The sequence below is a fragment of the Actinia tenebrosa genome, unplaced genomic scaffold (assembly GCF_029948245.1).
Source record: "Actinia tenebrosa isolate PJP-AT-01 unplaced genomic scaffold, QUT_ActTen_1.0 PGA_scaffold15__27_contigs__length_11533743, whole genome shotgun sequence".
NCBI lineage: Eukaryota > Metazoa > Cnidaria > Anthozoa > Actiniaria > Actiniidae > Actinia > Actinia tenebrosa.
In genome coordinates this window covers 9,013,630-9,025,486 of record NW_028292575.1, presented here as the reverse complement: position 1 = coordinate 9,025,486, position 11,857 = coordinate 9,013,630, and the positions used below count along the sequence as shown (strand labels likewise).

The window sequence follows — 11,857 nt, the reverse complement described above, 5'->3', positions numbered from 1 at the left end:
CATCTTGGATTGACGATCCAACCGAGGGTTCCTGGGCCGAATATCTACGTAGCGAAGAACGCCTGGTTGAAAAGGCGCCAACTCCAATGTTACAATTAGTGTCGTTCACGTTTTCATGTTTTTCCCCAATTTTGTCGTCAAAATGAGAGAATTTTTCATCCGATAGATGTCAATCAGCATTATGGCTTCAACATTCTTGAATAATTTCAGGCATCGCCCAATATGTTTGTTCTTGAGATCGCGACTTTCTTTGCAAGGAATCAGAACATTTCATCATCCGGGACGTTCTTCTTCTTTTAGATTCCTAAATCAACGTTTTGTCCCATTTAGATATTGGAATTTGTCATTTAACAGAACTCAAAGATGTCTACTAAGTAATAATTGTAATCATTCAAGGTTTTACGAGATTCATTGTTGGAGCAGAGAGCATTGGTTTAGAAGTGAAGGTTGGAAGGATGTTTGTTGTCGTCTGAGGGGTCGTTACAAGTATCAAAGTTTTCATACAAGTGCTCGAAGAGATGCTTGGCCCATTGCTGCTTTGTTAGTTAAGTTTGTTGGACCTCTTTCAAAAGTTTTAAAGCTGGTCGCGATGGTGGGTGGAAGGTATGCTACATGTATCATTTTCAGTAGCAAGTGATATGTAAATGCTTCGATACTACTTTCTGAATAAGAAATGTTGGGCTTCCTGTGGTTTTGCTAACATGACTTTGGAAACACCTTTATCAACACAACTTTCTTTTCTTGGTCTGGAACATACTTCCCATCTCACCGTTACATCACATTCTTTGAATCTATATTCCCTAATCTTTATGCATTTCCATTTTTCCCTGTCCCACCATTTCCATCATCTATCATCACTTCCCACCCAACACATCATTGTCTCTCATTCATTTCTCTCTATCCGTCCTATCTTCTACCTCGAACAACTTATTTGCCCCCCTCCCCCCCCCCCCCCCCCCACCCTAGCTTTTAATTTCATGAATATTATCTTATAAACATGATACTGTAAGAGGGGGAGTGCAGGGTGGAAGCAGCATTAGAGTGATTTAAAATTTTTTAGTCCTGTAACATTATTTGCCCTATAGCAAATAAATTTTGTTTGGTTGGGCATTAATAAATGAAACTTATCTTCTTTTATGGATACTCATCTGTGTTGGGATGTAGGGTTAATGAACATACATGTTGTTACATTTTTGTTTATTTTCAGGTCTTTTAGAAAATGGTACCAAAAACTCAGCCCCAAATATAAGTTGCAGTTATTGAATGACAAAAGGACAGAAAAATTGGTTATAATATCTGGAAGTATAGGAGGACTGTTTATTGCATATTACTTCTTTCATCTTGAAGAGACACCTGTCACTAACAGGGTTAGATTCATGCCAATTGGAAATGCACAAATGGAACATCTGGTTGAATCAGAGTACAAGCAAACTTTGGAACTTTGTGGAGAATACATTTTGCCTGTCAATCATCCAGACCATATAAGAGTGTTTCAAGTCACCAAAAGGTTATTGAAGGGTAATCAGTCCAAGGAGACGGATGGAATTAAATGGCAGGTTAATGTTGTGAATACAGCTGATATTAATGCTTTTGTTTTGCCGGTAAGGAACAGTCATTGGGGTACCAAAATAATGTTTTCTACAAGTTTCATCAGTACATGAGAAATAAAATAATGAACTAGTTATATTACTAGAGGGTCAAACAAATATATGTCCAAATGTCAAGGGAGTCATAAGTTTTAGCTATATAGCACAAGCTCCATGAAACACCAGAGCAAAAAGGTAGATTCTAATTTGAGTAGGCCGCAATTCCAACTAGCTGTGCATGTAGTCATCGAGACAAAAATGTGTAAGACAATGTACTATGCTTCTGGCCATTACAATTAAGGACTATGGGGCATGATCCTTGAAATTGAAGAGGCTTATTTGAAAATATACCACTGCAGATTATTATAATGGGGAAGGGCGGGGCTGATACCTGGAAACGTAGTGGGGTAGTAGCAAAATGTACAATCAGTTATATCAATTGCAGTCCCAGATACAATTATTAATACATATACATTAAGTCTGCTTCATAGAGTATCTAAAGACATACTGTTTGTTGATGCATTTTATACTCCATATCTCTAGAATGGCCAGATATTTATGTTTAAAGGAATGCTTGACATGCTATCTAATGATAGTGAATTAGCGACCATACTGGGACATGAGATGGCTCATGCTATCTTGGGACATGGGGTAAGTTTTTGAATATATTTTGTTTTGAAATTTTCATACACAGACTTGATTTTTACATTACATTGGCAGGGGGGAGGGAGGGGTTGACGAGCTGAGTACATGGAAACTAACCAAATTCTTGTATACTAGCTGTCATTTCCAAGGAATTAATACATTGAAAATAAAGCATCTTTGAAGAAAATTAAATATTAAGTACTATTTTGCATCTGGGGTGTAACTCCCAATTCCAAAATTATTGCACTATAGGAGTGAAAAAGTTTACAGTTCAACCATTTATATTATTTTAATTTATTTAGTACTTCGTTTTATTCTCAATTCCAGGCAGAGCAGGCAAGCTTGCATGGCATCATCAATTTGTTCATAGTAGTGTCCTTGGCTATTCTTTGGGCTGTCCTTCCTACAGACTATATTGCTATAGCTGCACAGTGGATACAAGATCAAATTTTGACTGTAAGTATAAATTTGGATCTTCAATTTAGAATTATTGTTAGCCACCGATTCTGGCCCATATAGTTTTTAGAGCTCCAGTTATCACATGAAGTTATGCAACCTCCACAACTTCCAGCTTTGTCTTTTTTTGGGGGGGGGGGGGGGGGGCTTCTGTCGATTATTAATTGTTAACTCAGCTGCCCATTGTAAATTTGAAGTATAGCAGCCGAAAATGAAAAAAACTAACTGCATTTCATTTGAAGTTGTCTGGTTTTGAGATAACAAATTAATATTAAAAAGGTCTATAATGCGTTTAAGATTGTGTTTTTGACTAAGTATTGTAACCTTGCTTTTCAGATTCTTCTACATTTGCCATATTCAAGGAAGCTTGAGGAAGAAGCAGATGAAGTTGGAATGCTGTTTGCAGCAAAGGTTGGTCATTGGTATTATTAATACTCCATTTTACAGTTCTGTTCAAGTGACCATGAATAATAGTTGCAAGTCAAGGCTGCAGTTTCCGCGCATAGCAAAACTATACTTTTTATCATGCATGAAAACTCCAGCCTCGGCTTGGAACGGAACTGTAAAATGGAGTATTGAAATGCCAAACTATGCATATCATAGTAAAGATTAAATTTTAATTCAAAGAAAAGCCCAGTACTGCATTATTGGTGTCCTGGCTGGAGGGGGAGGGGGGAGGGCAATCTCATAATATTTGAATATGTTTGTCCCCGAAAGGTACCCATGCAAGTCAACTAATGATTTTTACCCTACTAGATACTAAATGCTCATTAGCAATAATTATTGTAAATGTATATCTATGAGTGCTACAGTAAAGTGGCAGAGTATAAATCCAGCATCCTTGCCCTTTTCCCAATGTTAGTCCCCCCAGGACTGATGTGAGGTGTTAAAAAATTTGACAATTATTTTGATGTATTGATCATGACTAGGCATGTTTTGATGTGCGTCAAAGCCCCAAAGTATGGAAAAGACTGGCAGCACAACAGCAGTTAAAAGGAAACACTGATGTGGAATGGCTTTCCACACATCCATCTCATGCCACTAGAGCTAACAACCTTGAAAGTCTATTGCCAGAGGTAAGTCTATTGATTTCAATGAGTATATTAGACAATTCTAACACTGTACATATAAATATATATAATGCAAGGACTTGTGGTTTCAACACTGATCTAATTTGTCGCCCAACCCCCCCCCCCCCCCAAATGTTTGGAGGGCATATATTTATGCCAAAATTCTTGAGAACAAAAGGAATTGAAGTCAGAGGTTTCATGTAAGAATACTGCCATGTTCGTTCTTCCAGAAGGCACATGGGATAAATGTCACATAGCAAGGAACAGAGAACAATACATCTACAGTACATGTAGCTAGTTATACTCAACACTTTGTGCATAATTACTTGAGCAGGAATCAAACATATTAGAAGAAATTGTGGCCCCTTTTGCACATCTATTATCAGCTGTCCTCCTCAGCTTGCATCATTTATCTGCCATTTGTTCAAGCAACATCTTAGCTAGATTGTTTTTATCTACAGGCTCTAGAGATAAGAAAAGAATGCAATTGTCCAACCCTAGAATGTAAGTTATTGGATATACTCAAGTTGTTGGATATACTCAAGACATCCAGCAAAACGTATACCCTTACTGCAACTCTGTGAGGTTGTATGACTTATATTAATGAATACTTGAGCATGCCTGCCATATACAGTCAATGTCATTAACGTTGTCCACCAAAAAAAGACATTTACACATTTAGGCTAAAAGAAATATCATGTGTTTCCTTGAAGGTTCTGGCATAAAACAAATGCTGAAATACCATTCTCCATCTTAATTCCTCACTAAATGGTCAGGGCATTCTGAATTTTCGATTCACAAGTTGAATTTTACATTTAAAGTTACATAATGAAACACGTACATGATATATCTTTCAGTCTAAATGTTTGTGAGATATACAACTTTTAAACAGATGTTTCAGTCTAAACGAAGACCTTCATGAGTGTGTCTTTATTTAAACCAAAACATCTGTTTAAAAGTTGTAAATCTCACAAGTCAGAGACAACTTCAAATTATGATGAATGATGAATCCTGACTGCGATTACGGAATATATAATTATATTCTGGTTGTCAAATGCCTAAGAATTCACTCAGGCATGAACGAAACAAAGACTCAGAGGTATTTCCTTTTGTTCCCAATGTATGCTCCAGTGATAATTAATCCACAATTTCGTACAAAATGATGCAAAGACAAAATATGGCTGGTTTTGTTTACGGATATATGCATGGTCCACGCCTCTCTAGATGCATTTTTCACGGTGATTTTATAAACATGGGAACTCTGTATCTCCACGTTGCACGCTGAATTTTTTTTTCTGATGACGTCAATCAAACATATTCAGTTGGTATACCTTTCATTCTTTTTGACTGGTGGCAGCAAAAAACCACATTTCAGTGTGCAACTTGGAGACACAGACTTCTAATGTTTCTGAAAATTGCAGTAAAGATGACCTCTATTGTTTTATAATCATGGGAAACAATGTTAAGCTTACAGTGACAAGAGTTCTATTGTCTATCAACATTGAACAGCAACACTTTAATAATTGAATCTCCTTTTATTTTCAGCTTTGCCTCCTCTCCTAGTTACAACACAGCCAAGACTGATGAAGCTTTTTGGAGTAAAAATGGCACAGAAATAAAGTAGTGAATATATGTTATTGAGTGATCAAAATAATAAATTTATTTTGAGGGATAACTTAGAAAATTGTTATAGGTTATTGCGCATCCCTCAATAATAAAGTTATGTTATTGTGTGAATCCTATTAATTTTGACTACTAACCATGGTCAGGGGTGGATACAAAAATTTGATAGGGGGGTGTCCCAAATGAAGAAATGTATATAGAGATATTTTGCATCGCTTCAAAAAAAGCATACTAATTACGGTGTTAGGGGGTCTCCGGTACACAGCAGGACACCCCCCTGGATTATTAGTAATCAAGGACCAATGAGTCATTAATTTTAATCATGAAATAAATATTATTAAAATAATGTATATTGAAGTGTGAGTTTATGATACTTCAATTCCCAGTTCAGTGATAGCAATTTTTCAACATGAAAATGGTTATGATTTTAAAGCCTGGTCACTAATGCAATTTAACAAACTCCATGTCACATGACAGGGCTGTCAACCCCCGAGATATTCAAATCTGGAGAATTGATAGGGAAGGGACATGACGTCACAGAGGAAAAAAGCGCGCGAAAAGACGTCATTCGCTTTGTGACATTTGATGTAACATTAAATTGGTTTATTTCTGACCAATCAGATTATCGCTTCTATTACAATGGCCTGCTTGCAAGAACAGTTCATGAGGAACGTTTTGATTTTGTTAGCGATGTAAAACAACACAAACAACATAAAATAATTGGAATTTTATGGTTGTGAAAGTCAAGTCTCACAAGAAATGGTCAGCTTCTGCGATTATCCGGGAGATTTGAGACTCTAATCTGGAGACCGGGAGATACGGTCCAAAATCTGGAGACTCCTGGTTTATCCGGGAGAGTTAACAGCCCTGCATCATAATATTATCTTAATTCAACATTGAAAGACTATTTCATCCGGTTTATCCAAACACAGAGATGTGTTATAAGACATTGTACTTCAAAATGTCCCAATAAAATATTTGCTCAATGTTTCATCATGGTTACTCAAAAGATTAATATTTCACAGAGAAAATTAAAGCAGAAGTTGACCAAGCTTTATGCTAGCTATGTAAGTATGAAAAGATACTGTATCCAAACCACTTTTATGGTTGTAGTGATTTACCTGGTTTGTTCTAAATAAACATTTACTTATTAATTTATCTAATTATAAATTTGAGAAAAACAGTGTGATGCCTGATCAGAGATTTTCAAATACAAGTGTCCAGAGGCACTTCAAAAATATGATGGTTACCTCAGGAAAAAATACAAGACCTACAGTACAAACAAAATAACATTATCTAATTGCACTACCAACACAACGTAGAACATCTTAATTGCTAGCCACTTCTACAGGTAACCTTTGGCATAAACCATGTAGACAATGAGGGGACTGAAGGCTTCCGTAAGGGGCCAGAACTGAGGATGACTCCCAACACAGGAAGTCCAAAGTCATAAATGTAGATGCCTTAGAGGAGACTACTTTATTGCTAAATATTTGTTATGTTGTGATGGTATTTTAGAATTTTCAAACCCCCATCCTCCCCAAGTATTTATTTAGCTTGTGAAAATGATTATGAGATGGAATATAAGTCTATTTAGTAATACCTGTTTTAGTCATATAATCATACAGCTTCTCATTAATCCCATATAGGTAACTGTCCAATTATTTTCTTGATTGGACAGGTCTTGTTGGTATAGGATTAATTAGGCAGCTATATAATTAATAGGTAATGGAATTTCATGCTCTCCCATCAATAAATAATTAGACTCAGAAAAATTCCTCTGACTGCCAAATTGGACTCGGCCTAGGGCTTCATCCAATTTTGTCAATCCTCGGATTTTCCTCGTCCTATTATTTCTTAATTGGACAGCATGGAGCCCTATTACATATACTAATTTCACGTCTTAACCCAACTTGGCAATCATGAAAAAACCTTGCTAATACTACTGTACAAACACATGTGACCACATGTGCTTCAAGTTGATATAAAAACCATTATTAAAATCATCAACTAATTATTCTCTTCATTTTGTTGAAGGCAAACTTTCTTTTCCTACAATTGATTCCCATAGCCTAAGTTACTTCTTTCTTGAGCACAAGCAAACAAAGGCAAAGGGAATATTTGAAATTCTATAGCTGAAAACAAGGTTTCAGTTAAGCACTGCTTTACCATCAGATCTAGAGTGATATGTGTTCCTCATTTTTGATGAAGAAAAGTACCAAAGCCAAAGGTGCCATCACATAAGATAAGAAGATTGTTGAACGTCTTGATTGGGTTATTGTCCTAATGTTTTGAATACTTCCTTTACAGTCTGAAACACCTAAAAGAATAAAATACTGGACTATATTTCACAATAAAAACTAACTTACTATTGATAAAAAAGAACAATATTTTTACATCATCTGGATGTCACTGTCAAGTTTAAATGATTATAATTAGAGGAGATTGAAGAATCTAAATATGTATATGTTGTAATCAATAATAAGAAACAATGAGGTATTGTGTTGGTATTGGTAGAGTTTGGCCTTCATTGAATCACTTAGTAGAGACATTGCATTCCAGTTTATTGTTTTTATCCTCAGAGGTGGAATAAGAACTATGCATTCTAATATTTTAAAAGTTACTTCAACCCTAGACTTAACAATAATTTTGACAAGCTTTCAACCTAAGCGATCATCTTCAGCCCTACAGAAGGTATACTGAATGCTTAGGTCAAAAGCTCAACAAAAAACATTGGAAAGATTTTAGGGCTGGCTTTAATATATTACGAATGAATTTAAACACAATTTGCAAAGCACTTGTTTAATAATTCTAAGATGGTTTTTGTCATATACAATCTATAGGAGGTATATATATAAACCTTACCTCATCTGGGGATCCAAGACCAGAAATGGTTCTAACAAGTCCTAATTTTTTATAATATTCTATGATTGGTATGGTTGAATTTCTGTGTGTTTGAAACCTAAAACAAACATAAAGAGTATGAGCTTTGTTGACCCAAACCTTTTGTTATCTAATCTTTTAAATGAATGTAAATTACATACAGTATTTTATTAATAAAGATGCCAAGCTAAATTTTGTATTATTTTTAAAACATTTATTTTCCAATGCTAGGCAAAGTGAATATCAGTTTAATATTTACCAAAACACATACCAATGAGAACATGGGACTTGAATTTTTCGAGCATATCTACAAAGTACTATATGAGCAACAAAGTCACAAGTAGAAGACTTGTTTTCTTTTAGCAAGGATTTTATTTTTGCTCTGCTCCAAAAATGTTCCCATTGGCTACATTGATAAGCACATACACCGAGTACGGAAAAACCCGTTGAAAAATTTGGTGCTAAGCAGAAATTGAAAGTCCTCATTCGTGCCAGCAAAAATAGATAAATAAAAAGTACTTTTAGAAAGTCTAGCTATGTGTAGGATCTCAGGTTGGTACATGCATAATACCTTTTACGCAAACTATCTATATTGTCATCTGATCTTCCACTTGATTTGCCTCTATCCAATATTCTTTTGATGCATACCTAAAGTAAATGAACCATTACCAATAGAAGTGGATTCATAAATATGCATGCATGGGGTAAATAGATTATAATGTTTAGTGTTCCCGATTAGTGTACTACTAGTGGTACGCTAGAATTAGACCAACATGTTAATAATAAAAGATTATGTAATATATGCAAGGGCGGATCCAGCCAAAATTTTAGGGCGGGACTAATATTATTGAGCTTAGGGGGGCTAATTGAGTTTCTTCCGTCAACACAACGGAAAACAATAAAAAAAGCATCTAATTCTTCAGATTTGTTTTTCTGCTGAAGGGGGGCTTCATCCCCCCTAGCTTTGTCCCCCTGGATCTGCCCTTGATATATATGTATGTACATGTAAGATGCAGTATCTCTAATATATCCCCATTATGCCAATGCTTTTGTGAATTATTACAGTAATGTAAATTCAGGAAAAAATATAGGTTTTTGGGTCACAAGTTAGTTTTCATTAATCATGATTTAATATATTTTTAAAACAAACTAATGTAATGAGTATAATAAAGTGTACTAACATCTTCTGGAACTTGGAAAACAAATACAGCCTTGAGATCTACTTTTCCCTTCATTTCTCGCTCCCATCCTTGTAGATTGTCTTCATTTCTAGGAAACCCATCAATCAGGAATTTTTTTATAGGACTTTTATCCATGGCCTGAAATATATCCATAAAGATATAGATCTATATCTTAGCAAAAAAATAAAGTTCATATTAAGGCCTATTTACACGGTACGATTTACCGAGCGCGACTTGACGTATACGGCAAATTTTGGTACCATTTACACGAGCACAACTTGTCGCACGCGACACAAAAAAACGCAAGCAATTTACTCGTCATTACAGCAAATGTTTCTTGTAAAATGCCACCATACACAGTTGAGAAGTGCAGTAAATAATCATGTCTACCATGTATACATCAAGTTGCGCGCGGCAAATCGTGCCGTGTAAGTAGGCCTTAAGGTTTTTTCACTGGAAAACTGGCCTGGCTATATCATATAGCTCAAGAGCTCAAATTTTCAAGTCATACTGTATGTTCTATAATAAGTAGTCTATTCTTATCTGACCTTTTGTAACAGCCGAATAGTTATTTCAACAGGAACAATTTTCCCATCTGTCATGCAGGACTCAATGAGATCTCCATCTTTAGAGCCACTGGCTCTCTCTTCCCTTAGCAGTTCTCCGGCAGATAGATGATTGTAGCCATATTCCTGGAATTAAAATGATTTTACTTAGTGATGAAAAGACAAGTTAAAAATAGACTCATTATGTCTACCGTCCCAGAAAAAGATAGCCTTAACATCATCACATGTATGCATAAGTCTGTAAATATAAAAATGATAACATAGCCACAATATAACACCAATCTGATTTAATAATTAGCATGTGTGAGCATGCATCCCAAAAATGGATGGTAAGTTATGATTGAGAACTCATGTAGAGTGCACCATGTAATAGAGATTTCATCAGAACAAAATTTGATTTTTTAAAAATATATTTGAACAATTTCTTTTGTGGTTTTGGTAATGTTAGAAAAACAATGCATTCAGAATGCTAAGCATTGACCATTCCAAGCGATCATTCCTTAAATAATCATCAAACTGAGCCAATATCAAATCATATGAAAACAAACCATTGTCAATCAAACACTTAACATAATTACTTGATTGACATTCATTCAAGTATTAAAGTAAACACTGTCATTGTTAGTGTAAACACCAAGTAAAACCTAGCTAAAGTCAAGAAGTAGACATCAACTAATTAGCCTTAGAGTTACACTGATAAACTGTCCTATCTAGGGTGGTTTAGGTACACTGTGTGGTAAAAGTGCTTGTAAGTAACAGTATTATCAGGGCAACAACACTAATATTGAAATGTCTACAATGAGAAGTTCCATTCACAACACTAAAATTCAGAGTAAAAACAAGTGTAAAACAAAAAACAACAACAACGACAAACAAAGTGGAACCGCAGCATAATATTTATGTGGAAATTCCACTGTTAAATCATTTACTTATTTCATTTTTGAAAAAAATTAATTCTCAGCAAATCAAAGGTTATTCACTAATAATTAATTAACTACTTGTGCAGCAGGGGTGGGGGTAGGTACTGTAGTAGGTCAAGATTTGTAGACTGATTCCTAGACAAATTTAGTAGACTATTAAAACAGTATAAACACTCCTAGCATGAAGCCTAAAGGTTGTGTATGTACAAGTAACATAATGACATATAAAAGCAATAGCCAGGCCAACATGCAAGGTTGCCATAGAAGGCGGGCCGGGGTAGCAAATAGTTTATGCTACGAAAGGGATCTAAAGTGCTAGTCTTTAACTAGTTGATCGTCCCATCAAGTGAACGTTTCCCCATGCCAGTTTTCTAAACTCTTTATTCTCGTGATTGTTAGCTAAAAGCAAATTGGGGAAAAGTTTGAAGTAATTTCCATGTCATAGAAGATCTAAGGCATCGTTTATTGAGACGTGAGACGTGGCTACTTCATGAATTTAAATGAATTCAAACGAAATTGGATTCAAACCTCAACATACTTCGAACTTATATTGGAATAATATAAGACAAGCTCAACTAAGAAAGAAAGAAACCATCTAGATTTCTAGATGTTTAGATAAATCCCTACACAAAAAATAAGTATAGCTTCGAATCTGTGACGGCTTCGATATAAAGTCACTTACTTGAACTATCTTTTCACATTGAGTGCCTTTCCCAGCCCCAGGGCCACCAAGAACAAAGATTACGATAGGCTTAGCTGTTGCTGACATTAGACGTTTAGCATAAAGCGAAATATCCGCTACAAAGTACGAGAAATGAAACATGAGATCTTCAAATATCTTCAACTCCACAAACTTTTCTCTTAATTTTTGACGACCGAGTACGAACAAAAACCTGGGAACTAGGGACTTTAGCCTCGTCACGAAGA

The 11,857-nt window shown here is 35.4% G+C and overlaps 2 protein-coding genes across 2 annotated transcripts; one reads left to right on the top strand and one right to left on the bottom strand.

Annotated features, from left to right (window-relative positions):
* The first annotated feature begins 74 nt into the window (after positions 1–74).
* On the top strand, positions 75–5,479 carry LOC116299750 (metalloendopeptidase OMA1, mitochondrial). Its single transcript, XM_031708472.2, has 8 exons — positions 75–603; positions 1,208–1,601; positions 2,130–2,237; positions 2,559–2,687; positions 3,024–3,098; positions 3,617–3,763; positions 4,219–4,261; positions 5,303–5,479. The coding sequence occupies exons 1-8, from the start codon at positions 167–169 to the stop codon at positions 5,374–5,376; spliced, it is 1,407 nt and encodes a 468-aa protein (XP_031564332.2). The 5' UTR covers positions 75–166; the 3' UTR covers positions 5,377–5,479.
* LOC116299753 (UMP-CMP kinase) lies at positions 5,273–11,802 on the bottom strand. The gene is made up of 6 exons (XM_031708474.2): positions 11,613–11,802; positions 9,993–10,136; positions 9,445–9,582; positions 8,835–8,911; positions 8,246–8,342; positions 5,273–7,700 (listed from the first exon to the last, which is right to left on the bottom strand). Exons 1-6 carry the CDS (start codon positions 11,751–11,753, stop codon positions 7,656–7,658), a joined length of 642 nt encoding a protein of 213 aa, XP_031564334.1. The 5' UTR covers positions 11,754–11,802; the 3' UTR covers positions 5,273–7,655.
* Positions 11,803–11,857: the final 55 nt, after the last annotated feature.

Coding starts and splice junctions, on each gene's coding strand:
- LOC116299750 (XM_031708472.2), top strand. CDS start 167: ATGTCAATCAGCATTATGGCTTCAACATTCTTGAATAATTTCAGGCAT. Junction 1,602..2,129: donor TTAATGCTTTTGTTTTGCCG/GTAAGGAACAGT, acceptor CCATATCTCTAG/AATGGCCAGATATTTATGTT. Junction 4,262..5,302: donor CAATTGTCCAACCCTAGAAT/GTAAGTTATTGG, acceptor TTTTATTTTCAG/CTTTGCCTCCTCTCCTAGTT.
- LOC116299753 (XM_031708474.2), bottom strand. CDS start 11,753: ATGTTTCATTTCTCGTACTTTGTAGCGGATATTTCGCTTTATGCTAAA. Junction 10,137..11,612: donor AATGTGAAAAGATAGTTCAA/GTAAGTGACTTT, acceptor TTTTAATTCCAG/GAATATGGCTACAATCATCT. Junction 7,701..8,245: donor GTCTTGGATCCCCAGATGAG/GTAAGGTTTATA, acceptor TTATTCTTTTAG/GTGTTTCAGACTGTAAAGGA.